This window comes from Anas platyrhynchos, chromosome 2 (assembly GCF_047663525.1).
Source record: "Anas platyrhynchos isolate ZD024472 breed Pekin duck chromosome 2, IASCAAS_PekinDuck_T2T, whole genome shotgun sequence".
Classification (NCBI taxonomy): domain Eukaryota; kingdom Metazoa; phylum Chordata; class Aves; order Anseriformes; family Anatidae; genus Anas; species Anas platyrhynchos.
In genome coordinates, this window is record NC_092588.1 from 53,048,905 (window position 1) to 53,062,355 (window position 13,451).

The 13,451-nt window shown below is 35.4% G+C and overlaps 1 protein-coding gene across 1 annotated transcript in view; it reads right to left on the minus strand.

The window, feature by feature from the left end:
* Positions 1-13,451, minus strand: part of SMCHD1 (structural maintenance of chromosomes flexible hinge domain containing 1) — an 86,673-nt gene that overhangs the window by 19,627 nt on the left and 53,595 nt on the right. Inside the window, exons 30-34 of the mRNA XM_038174698.2 lie at positions 12,158-12,283; positions 8,542-8,621; positions 5,681-5,838; positions 2,081-2,196; positions 1,578-1,639 (exon numbers count right to left, since the gene is read on the minus strand). Coding sequence (XP_038030626.2) covers positions 1,578-1,639; positions 2,081-2,196; positions 5,681-5,838; positions 8,542-8,621; positions 12,158-12,283 — 542 coding nt within the window. The remainder of the gene's footprint in view (positions 1-1,577; positions 1,640-2,080; positions 2,197-5,680; positions 5,839-8,541; positions 8,622-12,157; positions 12,284-13,451) is intronic.

Consider the following 13,451-nt stretch of genomic DNA (forward strand, 5'->3'; position numbering starts at 1 on the left):
TGTCTTTTTGTCTTCCATATAGAACAGAAACAATTCTACCTTCTTTTCTGCATTTTATCTGGGTTAAGACTTACAGTATTACTGAGTTGTAAACAATCTGCTAAAGATCTTGGTGTGGCTGAACACCATCTAACCAGGCATAAGCTTTAGAAGAATAAATTGCACTGTTGTTACGAAAGTTGCAAGACTGCACCCAAGTTGAAAGGGGCACCCATATAACTGATCTAGCATCCAGTAGATGATAATGCACCAGTGACTATGCCAAGGATGTAAAAACTAGAGAGAAACCAGGTGGTAGACAGTGATGCCACAGGCACTGGTAGCAGTGAACAATATGCACTTTCCTAAAAGTGCTGTTAATGAGAAGTGTCTATCTACTGCTAGTTTTCTCAAATCTTTCAGAAAGGTAGGGAGTTTTAATTCTGGACATTTGCAGCTAACTAGTAATCTAAGGGAGCAATGTCAAGATTTTTTAAATTCAATATTCAGCTCTGTGTGGGTTAATTTATATCACATTCATCTACTATGTGCTTCCTCTGTGAGAAGCCCTATGCAGGTAAATGTGATAAGTACTTCTTTTCTGGACGTACAAACATGCAACATAAAGTGTCTTATTTTGATAATGTTTCAGGGGTTTCTTGTGTTTAACTACATCCATTACTAAGCATTTATCAGAATGAGCAAGGTCAGAAACGCACCTTATGCGTGGTCCAAATTTTTCAGTAATCCTAGGTTTCTGGAGAAGTTAATTTTGTAACCTTGGACTAGCTGCTGAGAAAGCTCTGCTCTGTTAAAAGCAAAACTGTATCCTTATTGGACAGGGTTTTTTTTGCTACAACTGTCAAACTCAGCATTAGAAGGCTTTGGGGTCTTGAGTGCCTTTAAGGTAAAGACTGAGATTTTAGTAAAGATTCAAAATGCCTTGTCTAAATTAACTACAATTCCTGTTGAGATGTACTGCAGTTTTTTGAAATAGCTGTAATCTCTTAGATGGAAGTCTTCATATACACATACATTACATTGCTGTACCCTATCTGAGAAACTAAAAAGACTTAGTCAATGATGTAGAAAGAATGTGGCAATCAGGCACCAGCTTATCATGATGTCTAATTCTCCTGCCTGTTATCTAAGACACTATCTAGACTAAGTGACCGAAGGAAAGACCACTAAACCAGCAAGGCCAAACTCACGATTCAAGACTAACAGAAGGTGCTCAATCAGAGTTAAGTCTACTTTTTCCAGCTAGCAATTTCACAGCAGTTGAACATTATGCTGAAAATAACTAAGGAATGTTAATAGACAACTAAGAAGCCTGAGTGGAATACACTGTCCTTGCATTGCTAGCATTTCTCATCATGTATTTTAATATATTACCTTAGACTCTTATTTTCTCAGATTAAACAAGTGTCATATACATCTTGGGAAGAACACAATCCCCACACTCATCACAACATGCTAGTATCTTTTAACATTTCATAGCATTGCATTGTACTAATTCTTTAACAGATTGTTATAAAAAATAAAACTATTTTGTACAATAACCTGCATCAGTAATTATAAAATAAATGCTGCTGTACCTGAAATAAGAGAAGCCTTCTTCTTTATCATCCTTCACTTTACTACAGCTAAACGTTGTAACCTGAAAAGATGAAAAAAATTAAATATAACATACTTGAAAGTTAAAAGTACCTTACTCGTAATATGCTGTCAAGTTTTAATAATTTGTAATACTGATAGCATATAGAAATTCGATGAGATCACCTACAATTTAGATGCTAATTTCATATTTTTAATCCTGGGACTCTTTGCAAAAAAGTGTGTCAAGTATCCCTGCTATCACTTTGCTTCTGCAAAGCAGTAGCATTTCTGTACTTATTACAGTATTGACATTTGAATAGTCCAACAAGTTGTAATAGGACAGATTGTTAAAAGAAATATGATTGATATGTATTGCTAGTTATTTAAAATTTAGACCCGGATATTGATTTAAGTCAAATACAGGAAAGCCCCCCACTACAAAAATGTTTGTTGTATGCCAACATTTTGATATTCACGTTGAAAACATGTTTTGATGACTTACATCAATTGGTATCCTAGTTCCGCTGCCCTGTCCTTCCCACATGTTCATAGAAATACGCGCTGGATTAATATTTTTGATAATATTGTCATCTTCAGAAAGAACACTAACCATAAAATCTGCAGAATGAAAGAAAACAATTTTTCAGGATTATTTTTTATTCAAAATTAAGATGACAAACCTTGATGAATTTCCCTTTCTCTTTCCTACAAGAAGGAAAAACACACAAAACCCATGTTTCAAACAGAATCTGAACAACAAAAAATATGAAACCAGGCATAGAAATCCATCTCTCCCTAGACCTGTAACTAGATCAGGTAACAATCCTTACACAGAAAAAATACCCACCTACTTTATCCAATGACTGCTTAAAAAAAAAACATCAAAATTCAAGCCTGCCTTTTCCAGGTTATTGTCCTTAACAAAAGCAAACCAGATTGTTTCTTGTTCTCAGGGAATAACAATCACTAGGCTAGATAAGTAATCAATTTTTTCCTCCAAGGACAGGAAATCAAGATCTCCCTCTTCCTTCACAAGTGCTTTAGCCATTGAACTGATGGATAAAAAGGCACAGTAGTTGGTAAGAGACTGTACCAAGATAACTATAATTTTCTACATCAATTAGCCACATTGTAATAAAAAAGCTATGAACCTTAATCTTAGTTTTGCTACTTCTTGCTGCCTAGTACCACAGGCTTTAAATCTGTTAGAACTATATGGATGTTTCACTCCTCCATTTGCTATTGACTGTTTCTGTGCTCAAAATACTGGCAGTTTTAAATCCCAATCTGAAAAATTGAGCTTTCCCTATACATTCCATGGAAAATTTAGTGGTCTGAAGGAAACGAAATCCAAACGAGATTTGGAAAAAAAAGGCTACCCTTCCTCTAGTTGAAAACGTGAGCTGAACACTTTGACACTACAGCTGTGGGGAGCTTTCAAGCATATAATTGAAGCTTCATTGTTCAAGTAGAAATGAAATTTGCACTGTAAGGAAGTGCTTTGACGTGCATAAAAAAATCATGCATTATTTCCTCCAAGATTACAATGCCTGCTCCGTGGTGTACCTGAATTCACCACTAAATCTAATATTTAGGGTGCTAAATAAATATTAAACCGTTAACAAGGAATTTACTATCTAATTTTATAATCAGAATTTAGTATTGCGTTGTATAATTTCATCTCCTAAAATTATCTTTTTCTCCTCTTCTCTCAAAGCCTGGCTTATTTATACAGCATCCACCACATTTGAAAAATATTTTATTTATAGTATTAATGGTAACTTCTCTATTATAGTTAAAACTCTAAGTGCTGTAGATTCAGGGAAGTTTGAAAAGCACACTCTTCCAGTGGAAGTCTCTTTCAAGGTAGCTTCAATTTCCCTTATAACAATGAAAGACATCAAGGAGCAAGCATGACAGTTATCTTCACTCACACGCTTGAGACTCTTTTTTATTGTCTCATGAAAGTAGCCAACTTCTAAGTACACTAAACTCTGCTTACAGTTAAAGTTTTAGATGTAGAAATATATTAGTAGCAAGAGACTTGATCTCCTTGGAGAGAAGAAAAGAGTGGGAAATAGAGGTTACAAGTCCGCATATGCCCAGGAAAATTACACAACACACATACATATATACAGACATTAAATTCACTATATATATATATATAAATAATAAAATGATAAAATAATAAAAAATAAACTTGAAAGAATTAAGAACTATTAGTACAAGCAGAGAAAGTCACAGGACTTTGGGAAAGAGGCAGATAAGGGACCATAAAATCTGTCCTCTAGCTGTCTTGTTCTACACTGCAAACTAAAGCTTTACACTTAGTATAGTAGGTCACTTCAGAACACTTCAATGCAAGGAGATGGCTATGCTGAAAAGTAAAAACAAAAATGCTTCAAATTCACACTCAGAAGTAAAGCTAAACTTCCTGACTTGATTCAACAGAATCAGGGCAATGCTATCTATATAATACTACCATTTTATAGTAATATAGAATAAACTACAGTAATCTATTCACCACTCATTATTATACACTCAGGAGAAAAGTATTAAATGTACACAAATGTGGTGCTTAAGATTAATATATTCATTAAAACTGGGAAGTATTTTTTTTTGTCCTGTAGTATAAGGAAAAAACAGCCAGAGGATGCTTCCTCATTAGGCAAAACTAAAACACTTTGTGAATTTAGTCAAGATAATTTCTGCATAAAAAGTATTTTAAAGAATAAAAATCTTGTTCTGTAAAAAAACACCAGCTGATCAAGTTATGACAGTATAATTGTTACCCTTGATTACAAACCTTCTTTAGTCATATCAGCAGCACAGATATTATTTAAATAGTAATATTAAAAACATCACTGTTCTGAAAGACAGGTGGTTATAGTGGTATAAAAGATGTGTAGAACGAGTTTGTTTTAATTTCCGAACTCATAAAATGAGTTTTAAAACTATCTCAAGTTTATTTTTATGCTTGCTGTCAATTACAGCTTTTGCATCAATTGATTCCTGTTTTGCACCTCCATTTTTAAGACGAATGAATACCATTCAGTGTAGGAAATTTGTTAGCGTTTACTTCTTCAAATAGGTATAAAACTCATCTAATGAAGATTCAGATGTGATACACACGCACACTTTCCCAAGAATGGGGTCAAATGGAAAATTATTAGTTTGGAAACTACTTTACCCTAATTTTCAGAACACTGACAAATATTTAATCTAACTTCTCACTGCAAAATTTGAGGCTTCATCACTTGGTTCAGAAGCCTACAGCAGGCTTCCCAAATATAAAGTGTTTTTTGTTCTTATAATTCCAGTAAACTGTATTTTTTTTTTTTGCCTTCCTTAATATGGTATTATATTTTAAACAACAGAATCTACTTTCTTTTAAGCTTCAGAGAGGTCTTCAGCTTTCTGAGTAACATCTTTGTCTTTCATATTGCAAACTGAGTTATTGCAAACTAGAAAGGATTTTTTTTTTTTTTTGAAGATGGGCTAATAAATTCATATAAATTAACTGGCAAAATCAAGAACAATATCTCCCATAGTTCCATAGTTTTCTTAGAGAAGACCTCTCACCTGAAATAGTGGAATTAGTTAATATAGTTTTCTTATTCATGCCAGAGTTTCCTTATGGAAAAAAGGCCTGAGTTTCAAACCCTTTTGGACTGTCTCTGGTGTACTCATTTCGGTTCATTCTCGGTTCCTCTTGCCTTACAGATAGCATACAATTTCAAAGCTACCTCCTTTAACCTCAAAATAAGATGAGCAAAAAAATGCAAGACCAAGCTCAGATCATCTTTGGGAATCAAAACCTGAAATATAGCATTTCACTGTGGATAAAGAAGAGGTTATCTACTTTTACTATTTACAGACAGATAAGAGGTTTTTAAAAGCATTTTCATAGAAAATGTGCAAGTCTTTTCTCTCCAAATGTTACAGAGGCATCTTAGATATGGCTTTTACAGAAAACTGAGACATACAGACACACAGACAGACACAAAATAAGAAACAAAAGCAGGAGAATCACCAAAATAGTTCTCATGGGTTTACAAAACTTTTGAGTGGCTTGCTTCCATGAAAGAACCATTATACTTACCAGGAAAGGTACCTCCTGCTGGAAAAGAAGCATTTTTGTCATATTTCACATTCAAGCGGACAGGTTTCTCAGGATCAGGCAGGACATTTAATGTAATTATTGGACAATCTAATGTGATCTTGTTGTATGCGGCTTTAACCTGTAAAATGTGCTCTCCCCTGAAACATACAGAAATCATAAAAACCATTATAAAATACCTCTTCTGAACAGGCAATTTTCAACATACATGAAATCTGAATCATGTACATGAAAGCATAATAAAACAAAATCTGAAAAGAAATAATTTGAACTGCTAATGCGAAGCTAGAAACACTTGAATGAAGTAAAATAATAGTTTTAATATCTTAAGATATTAGTTTATTAAATTTAATTTTAAATATTTAATTTGTTTGATTATTTCATTGCTTCTCTGTAAAATGCTAACAACAGCAGCTTTGAGTTGCAGAAGACAGTAAGGTGGAAAGCAAACATAACTAATTAAAATGCTGTCTGAGGACCATTCTGCTCTGACAGCTTTCAAAGAGAGAATCTGTGTACAACTCACATCTAGAAAAGTGCATTGCAAGTACATAACGACTCTGCTGCACTGATATATAATAATCCATTTTTTTTTTAAGTTTTAAGGACTAGAAATTTAAGTTTTTAAACAGAACTGGGATTAACACGTTTAACTGCACAGTGACTGTACTCTCCAGCCAGTTTTGATCATGCTATAAAAAAGCAGGGTGTTACCACTGAACACACCTGTGTCTAACCTCCAGTAATATACTGATAATTAATATTTACCATCTACCAAGATGTGAGCATTATAAACACACTGAGCACCACCAATCGCATTTTAAATATTTTCTTCCAAATGTATAACAACCTTATAGACAAAATCGTGTAGATATGAATGCAAAAATATTAACTGGCATAAAACACTTCAAAAATTTAAGAACAGGTACTTAGTGCTAGCTTCTAAGCTACCTAAAGCCAACCTAGTCTTCTAAGAAAAGCTCCTATGAGCTAAACATTACTAATTTTTAATCAGTATTAATCTTCTGGGTTAGTAATTAAAAAAAAAAAATTACTTCTAACAAAACACTCAATACACTTTTCTCATGATATACATAAGACCTCTCTACAGCACGCAGATTAACCTCCACTTCTTGTTTCTTATCAGCCAGTAAGGAATCACACAAGAAAGTGCTAGATTTAATTGGTACCAGAGATATTTTAGATTTTTGGAGGAAATATTATCTATAATTACACAAAACTATTTCAATTTTTGCTTTATAAAAGCATGCTTATGGGTTCTCATTCTTGAGAGGTTACTACAAAAAGGAAAACCAAAAATGTAGCCTTCAGCTCATTTCTGTAAGAAAACAAGGTTTAGGCTATTCTATCTCAATGTATTTCCAGCTGAAATTAGCCAGTTGATTCAAAAGTTAACTGAAAGGACAGAGGGACTGAAGTTCTAAAAGGCCATAAAGAATGTATGGAGAAGCTGGAATTACAACTGAGGAAATGGAAATGCAGAACAGAAACCATACCACTGCAGCTTTCAAGAAAATGCTAGGTGGCTAGAAGGAAGAGCCTGCAGTCAAAGAACCACAGAATATCCCGAATTGGAAGGGACCCACAAGGATCATCGAGTCCAACTCCTGGCTCCACACACGACTACCCCAAAAATCACCCTAGATATCTGAGAGCACTGTCCAAGCACTTTTTGAACTCCATCAGGCTCGGTGCCGTTACCACTGCCCTGGAAGCCTGTCCCAATGCCCGACCACCCTCTGGGTGCAGAACCTTTCCCTAACCCCCAGCCTGACCCTCCCCTGTCCCAGCTCCACGCCGTGCCCTCGGGTCCTGTCGCTGTCCCCAGAGAGCAGAGCTCAGCGCCTGCCCCTCCGCTCCCCTCGTGAGGGAGCTGCAGGCCGCCATGAGGCCTCCCCTCAGCCTGCTCTGCTCGGGGCTGAGCACACCAAGGGACCTCAGCTGCTCCTCATACATCTTCCTCTCCAGACCCTTCACCATCTTTGTAACCATCTTCTCCTCTGAAGGAAAAGCATCTCTTCTGATCAGTAACACAGGTGTACTATCCACTTCAAAAATCATCACGTATAAACCCCAAACTAGATATAGCCTGTTCTGAATCATGCCTAACCAGCAAGACAAAACAGTAAGATGCAGGAAGACACTCCAGTGTTATCAGGTGGGCCTTAGGGATACAGGAACTGGGTAGCAGAACTGTGAACAGAAAGAGAAATAACGAATTTGGAAAGACAGATGGGACATGCAAGTGTAAAGGGGAGACTGACATGAAGAAGCAGGAGGTGCAGGACACAAAGCCGCAGGAAATGAAGCTTCATTAGCTCTGTTGCAAGTAAGAAAATATTTTTGGTTTTGGATTATTTTTTTTCCTCAAATTCTTTAGGACAATTTATCTACACTGGTTAGCACCCAGAGGAAGTAAGATTTCAACACTCCTATAAAACATGTTCCTATTTTAAAAGCACTACGCCTAGTTCTTGTCACCCAAAGGCTATATATTTCAAACCTTTTAAATGGTACCATGTACACTAGGTACAGGTTGGCAATTATAAGCTGTGTTTTACCATGACCAGAAAACCTAAAATTCAGGAAATGAGAGCAGCAACTTCTCAGAAGACCAAAGAAAAAGCTATTCAATTTTATTTAGTTACGTGCTTAATGTCTTAAAGCTCACTAACTGGCCTTCCATCAGCATCTAAATAATAAACATTTGACCTCAGCTCTAGATGAATTCCTCGTAGGTACTTTATGAAATGCGCAGCTTAAATACATCTAGCAAGCAACATTTCAGAATTCAGTTTTTCCACATAGTTTTCACTACTTACCTAGGTGCATGAATACTAATAACTCCCAGGTTAGCCCTACCATTTTCATCTGTTTTATGTTGCTGGTTTGAAGAAAAAATCTGTCAAAAAAAATATTTTTTTTTATTCTTTCAATGACACAAAAGTAGTATCAAGTCTTAAAATAAAACGTATACCTCATTTGCCTACATACTGGCCTTCCATTTGAGCAATAGTTGCTTTGAATTTTTGCACTCTAAATTAGGGAAAGATACACTTTTATGAATATGATATTAAGGTTTCAGAATTTTCTCTGCCAGTTTTTGAAGACAATCACTTTATCTAAACTAGGATATTTTTTTCATTAACATGTTTAAATGTTTTATAAATGTTATTTCTTTAACTAGTACTGATAACGTCACCCATAATACCTGCTAATCTATTTTCAGATTCTAAAACCTTCTACAAACTGTTTGATCCCTCTCAGTGTTTTTCCAGCCTGCACAGAGATTCCTGGGTAGCAGAAATTAAAGAATGATACAACTTGAGTATAGAAAACTAAAACATCTATGTCTATCTTTCCTTTTCCCCATCCTGGTCATACTGCCAAAAACATTGCTAGACAACCTAGAAAAAAATGTTATGACAACTACCTCATTAATCAAAACTTAACAAGAAACAAAAACTAACCTCTATTCTGAAAGAAACAGCATTTAACCAAACACTAATGATAGGTACCTTCTTGTCAGCATTGTTTTAGAAAAACAACACCACTGCCTTATGCATCTCTTGTTTACCTTGTACATTAAATAGGTTTTGCTAAAAGTCCTTTGATGTCAATGGGACTTCTGCTTTTGAGAAATTCTGGCTGAATCTCCCTGTTAGAAAATAACTCCCCTTTACTCACTGGTGTTCTTCAAAGTGCATTTTTCTGTATGCTCTCTGTCTTTGCCACACTTACTCTCCCAGCACTGAAAGTGAAATCTTATGATTGGCAGTATCATTAAGTTACACTTGTCCTTGCACATTAAATGGCAGAGAAGCTACCACTTTCACTTTCCCCATGAATCAGAAACTTTTGAAATTATGGATGGCAGGATAGGAGATGCAGAATGCCTGTCCTCTGAAAAAACAGGTGAATACTAACACATTCTTTAAGTAGAAGCTATTTTTTTTTGAAAATATGCATGTGCACACATGTGTATACACTGTCTTAGCCTTACCTAAGAAATACCTTGTCAGTGTATCATAAGAACCTCAGATAGGAGCTTTAAAGTTTAGAGGAACGCAAAGGAAGCCATGGATATATTCTGAGTTCTTGTATAATGAATTCCTCTCTAAAGAGGGAAATCAACTTTTTACATCAATGATGTAACACAACAATATCATGCAAAAGATTGTCCTTATCTGAACAGCATTTGGCATTAAATTGCTTTCCCTTTGCTATTTCAGCACAAATTTCAGAAGACTACATGTCTACTTACCCACTTACACAAAACCAGTATTTTTAGAATATGTGAAGTGGGCAATCTTCTTCCAAAATTATTTTCTTTTTCAAATCTCATGTCAATAATTTACATGAATGAAACTACTTTAGCAAAACAAAACAAAACAAAAAAACACAGTGGAAGTTGACTAATAATGGGTCAGCTATGGAAGCATGAATTTATCCAACCATTTCCCCACAGAAAGGCAATGGCAAAAAAATGTGTGCTCAATGGTTTAAGAGGCAGGCAGCACTGTAAAGATATTTTGATTTTCTAGAAAGGCTAAGAAAATTGCCAGATATGTATTATACTTTTCTGAAGACTATATTCAGCTTAACAGAATGATTCACATTTGAAATCACTGTACATCACAGAATAGAAATTTTAATTTTCACAGAAACTGGTGATTTGGGCATTTTCACTGTTGGGTTGCCCATATGAGTTTGGAGAGTTTCTGTTCAGCCATACTCATTCAGTTCTGGACTCCACATAACGGAGTAGAGAAAACGCATGCTACAACCACAGAATAGCAGGTCTAGGAGTCTAAGAGGATGGGATGTGAAATACAGCTTATTTGAGAATTTCAGTTCCTAGAAACTTTTCATTTCCTTTGGGAGACCGCACATACAAACTATTTGAAATGCCAGGGCAAGACAGTTCTCTAAAGAGGTTCTCAAAGATAATCATGAAACGGATCTGATATCTGTTTAGCAAATATGCAGCTAGTTGCTCTACTAATGTATAAGAGTATCACTCTTATGGTACTGCTGTTGCTACACTCCAGGAGAGTGCATGGTAACAGACACGAGAACAACGATTGACCTTGGCTTTCAGAGTATTTTCTCCTCAGCATATTCAGCTGGGATGAAGACCATTTCTAAGACATGTTGCTGGTCCTCTCTGGAGAAAGGCATAATGTCTGAATGTCTGAGCACACCATCACAATGTCTCTGGTTAGACACAGTGTTACTGTCAAAGTATGTTTTCTCAAGAAAAACCTAGCTAGAAGTCCCACGGAGCTGTGGCTGCCATCATAAATGCAGCAGCAGAAAGGTCAAACAAAAAAAAAATAAATCGCAAACTATGAGGCAAGCTTCTATAGAATTTATATTTAGAAGAGCCAGAAGAAAAACTTTCAAGATGTGAAGAAATTTCCTAGATAATAATAAAAATATATAATAAAAACCAGCAATGAAAATAAGTAATAATAGTATAACTAAATTGGGGAGAAGGTTGAGGCTGTGAAATAGTTCTTGAGGGGTAAATAAAAGAAAGCTCTTGGCTGTTGTGTATTTTTAAAGAAATAATATTTTGAGACAAATTTATGGCAAGCATGAATAAAAACAGACCAAGGCCAGCCCTGCATGAAAAAGGTCATGTCCAGAGACGCCTGAATATATCTGTATTGATAACATACAAATTCAATATAACAGTTGCTGCATCAACAGTTAGGAAAATTTGACAGTTTGGCATTTTTTCCCCCAATAATTTGAAATAAAATGTTAATAACTTAAATATTCTGTCAAACTCCTTTTTTTGAATAGACCAATGTGTGGGCCCTCTGACACTCCTACCTCACTCACAAAAAGCATACTAACTGCTTAACTCTGGGTTAGATATTGCATCCTCATTGTTTTAATTCAGTTTATAGAGCCAATGCTCTTCTCAGAGATAATTAGGTGGGGTGCCTAATAGATAACTAGGTGGTGTGCCTCAGTGGCTATACAGGTGAATGTATGGCCAGTAACCATAAATTCATTAACCACAAACAAAAAGCAACAAAATAAAAATGATTTGGTTGCCCCTTTGGAACGTATCTGAGGTAATTTACTGAATAATAATAATGATAAATTTGGGGATACACACAGAATTTGCAGAAGGGTTGAGTAGAAGATCAAGAATGTATACTAATTACACTTGGATACTGCACTATAGGAATTCTGTTATATTTATGATTGCTATAATAAAAGGGAGCTGAGAAATCTGTCCTGGGAACTCTTTACGTTATTAATTGAAATTAGTATTATGTGAGATTAATTATTCTTTTGTACTCTAACAACACCTTATTCACTTTTCCAAAAATGTCTTGGTAATTAGGAAGAAAATGTAGACATAACAACTTAAATCTGTGTTACATGGACAAAATTTCATATAGTAAGGCCTAAACGTACCTTTAGGTTGCTACTCTTTGAAAGGCTGATTTTGACATTAGGTTCAGAAGATGGATTTCCCCACTGATCACACAGTTGAAGGACAAGGGGCTTTTGCAACTCTCTGCCATTAATCACTGCAACAGGCTGGAAAATAAATAAATGTATTATTCTATTCAGTTGTAGGTATATTAGACATTCATAGCAGATCAGGAATATTCAAGTGATAGCATCTGCTTTTTCCATACTATTTGCCTCATGTAACAGCTAGACTATGTCAGAATTGTAGGACTCCTGGAAGGTATTTCCAGAGTTCTCCCATCTACATTCTTGTCATTATAAAATGCACTATTTGATTCAATCAGATGTGTTACTCATATTGATACACCTCAAATTAAGGACAGTAAGGACATGCTTCTGAAGAGCCTCATCAAACACGGTTTCCATGTTGCGTAAGGACTGAAACTTTTTGTCTTCTCATAGATCATGATACCTTTCCAGAGAGTAAAAATAATTATAATCCATGAACCTTTTCTTTCCCCATTCTCATCAGTAATGTCCTTCACCATTTTCCCGACATTGTAATCTTTTTACCTCCTCCTTCCACTCTCCTATTTTGCTTTCTGTTGCAACTTAGCATTTTCACTTGAACAGCCAACGTAGACATTGAAAGGTCAAAAAAAAAACACAAACAGACAAGTGGGATGGTTCCAAACTTCTCTATCCTTTCTATTTGATAAAGTATCATACACTCACCCCCACTTTCTGACTGTAAATAATCTTAAAATGGTAAGTAAATTTGTGGTTGTCTTCCTATATCCTAAACATCAAAAATAACAGGTAAAGAAGAGATGAGCTGCCAACCATTTTTACCATTAAAGACAGAATCTTTGGCAAACAGTAGTGGAAGATGCAGCCCACAGTAAAACTACTGCACCAAGGAAAAGAAAAATGAATGAACTACAGAAAGGCAAATGGGACAGGAAAAACAATTAAGGAGATAGTCAAGGAAAATACAGCATTATGAACAGACATATATGAATTAGTTCATTCTAAAATAAATTTACTTTTAAAGCTAATGTAGTTATTGTATGAAAAATCCTTCACGTTTACTGCCCCATTTGAAGCATGTCTATATAATCAGGCTGCAAAATACTTACTTGATTTTGCTTGTGATAAGTTGTCCTGAACAACACAAGAAGTGTCTCTAGAGATGCCAATCTGGCAATTTTCAGAATCATCATCATAAGAAGTCAGTGTTTTCTTTCATCTTTGCATCCTGTGCTCCAAAAGCTCAGGAAATAAAGGACCTGCT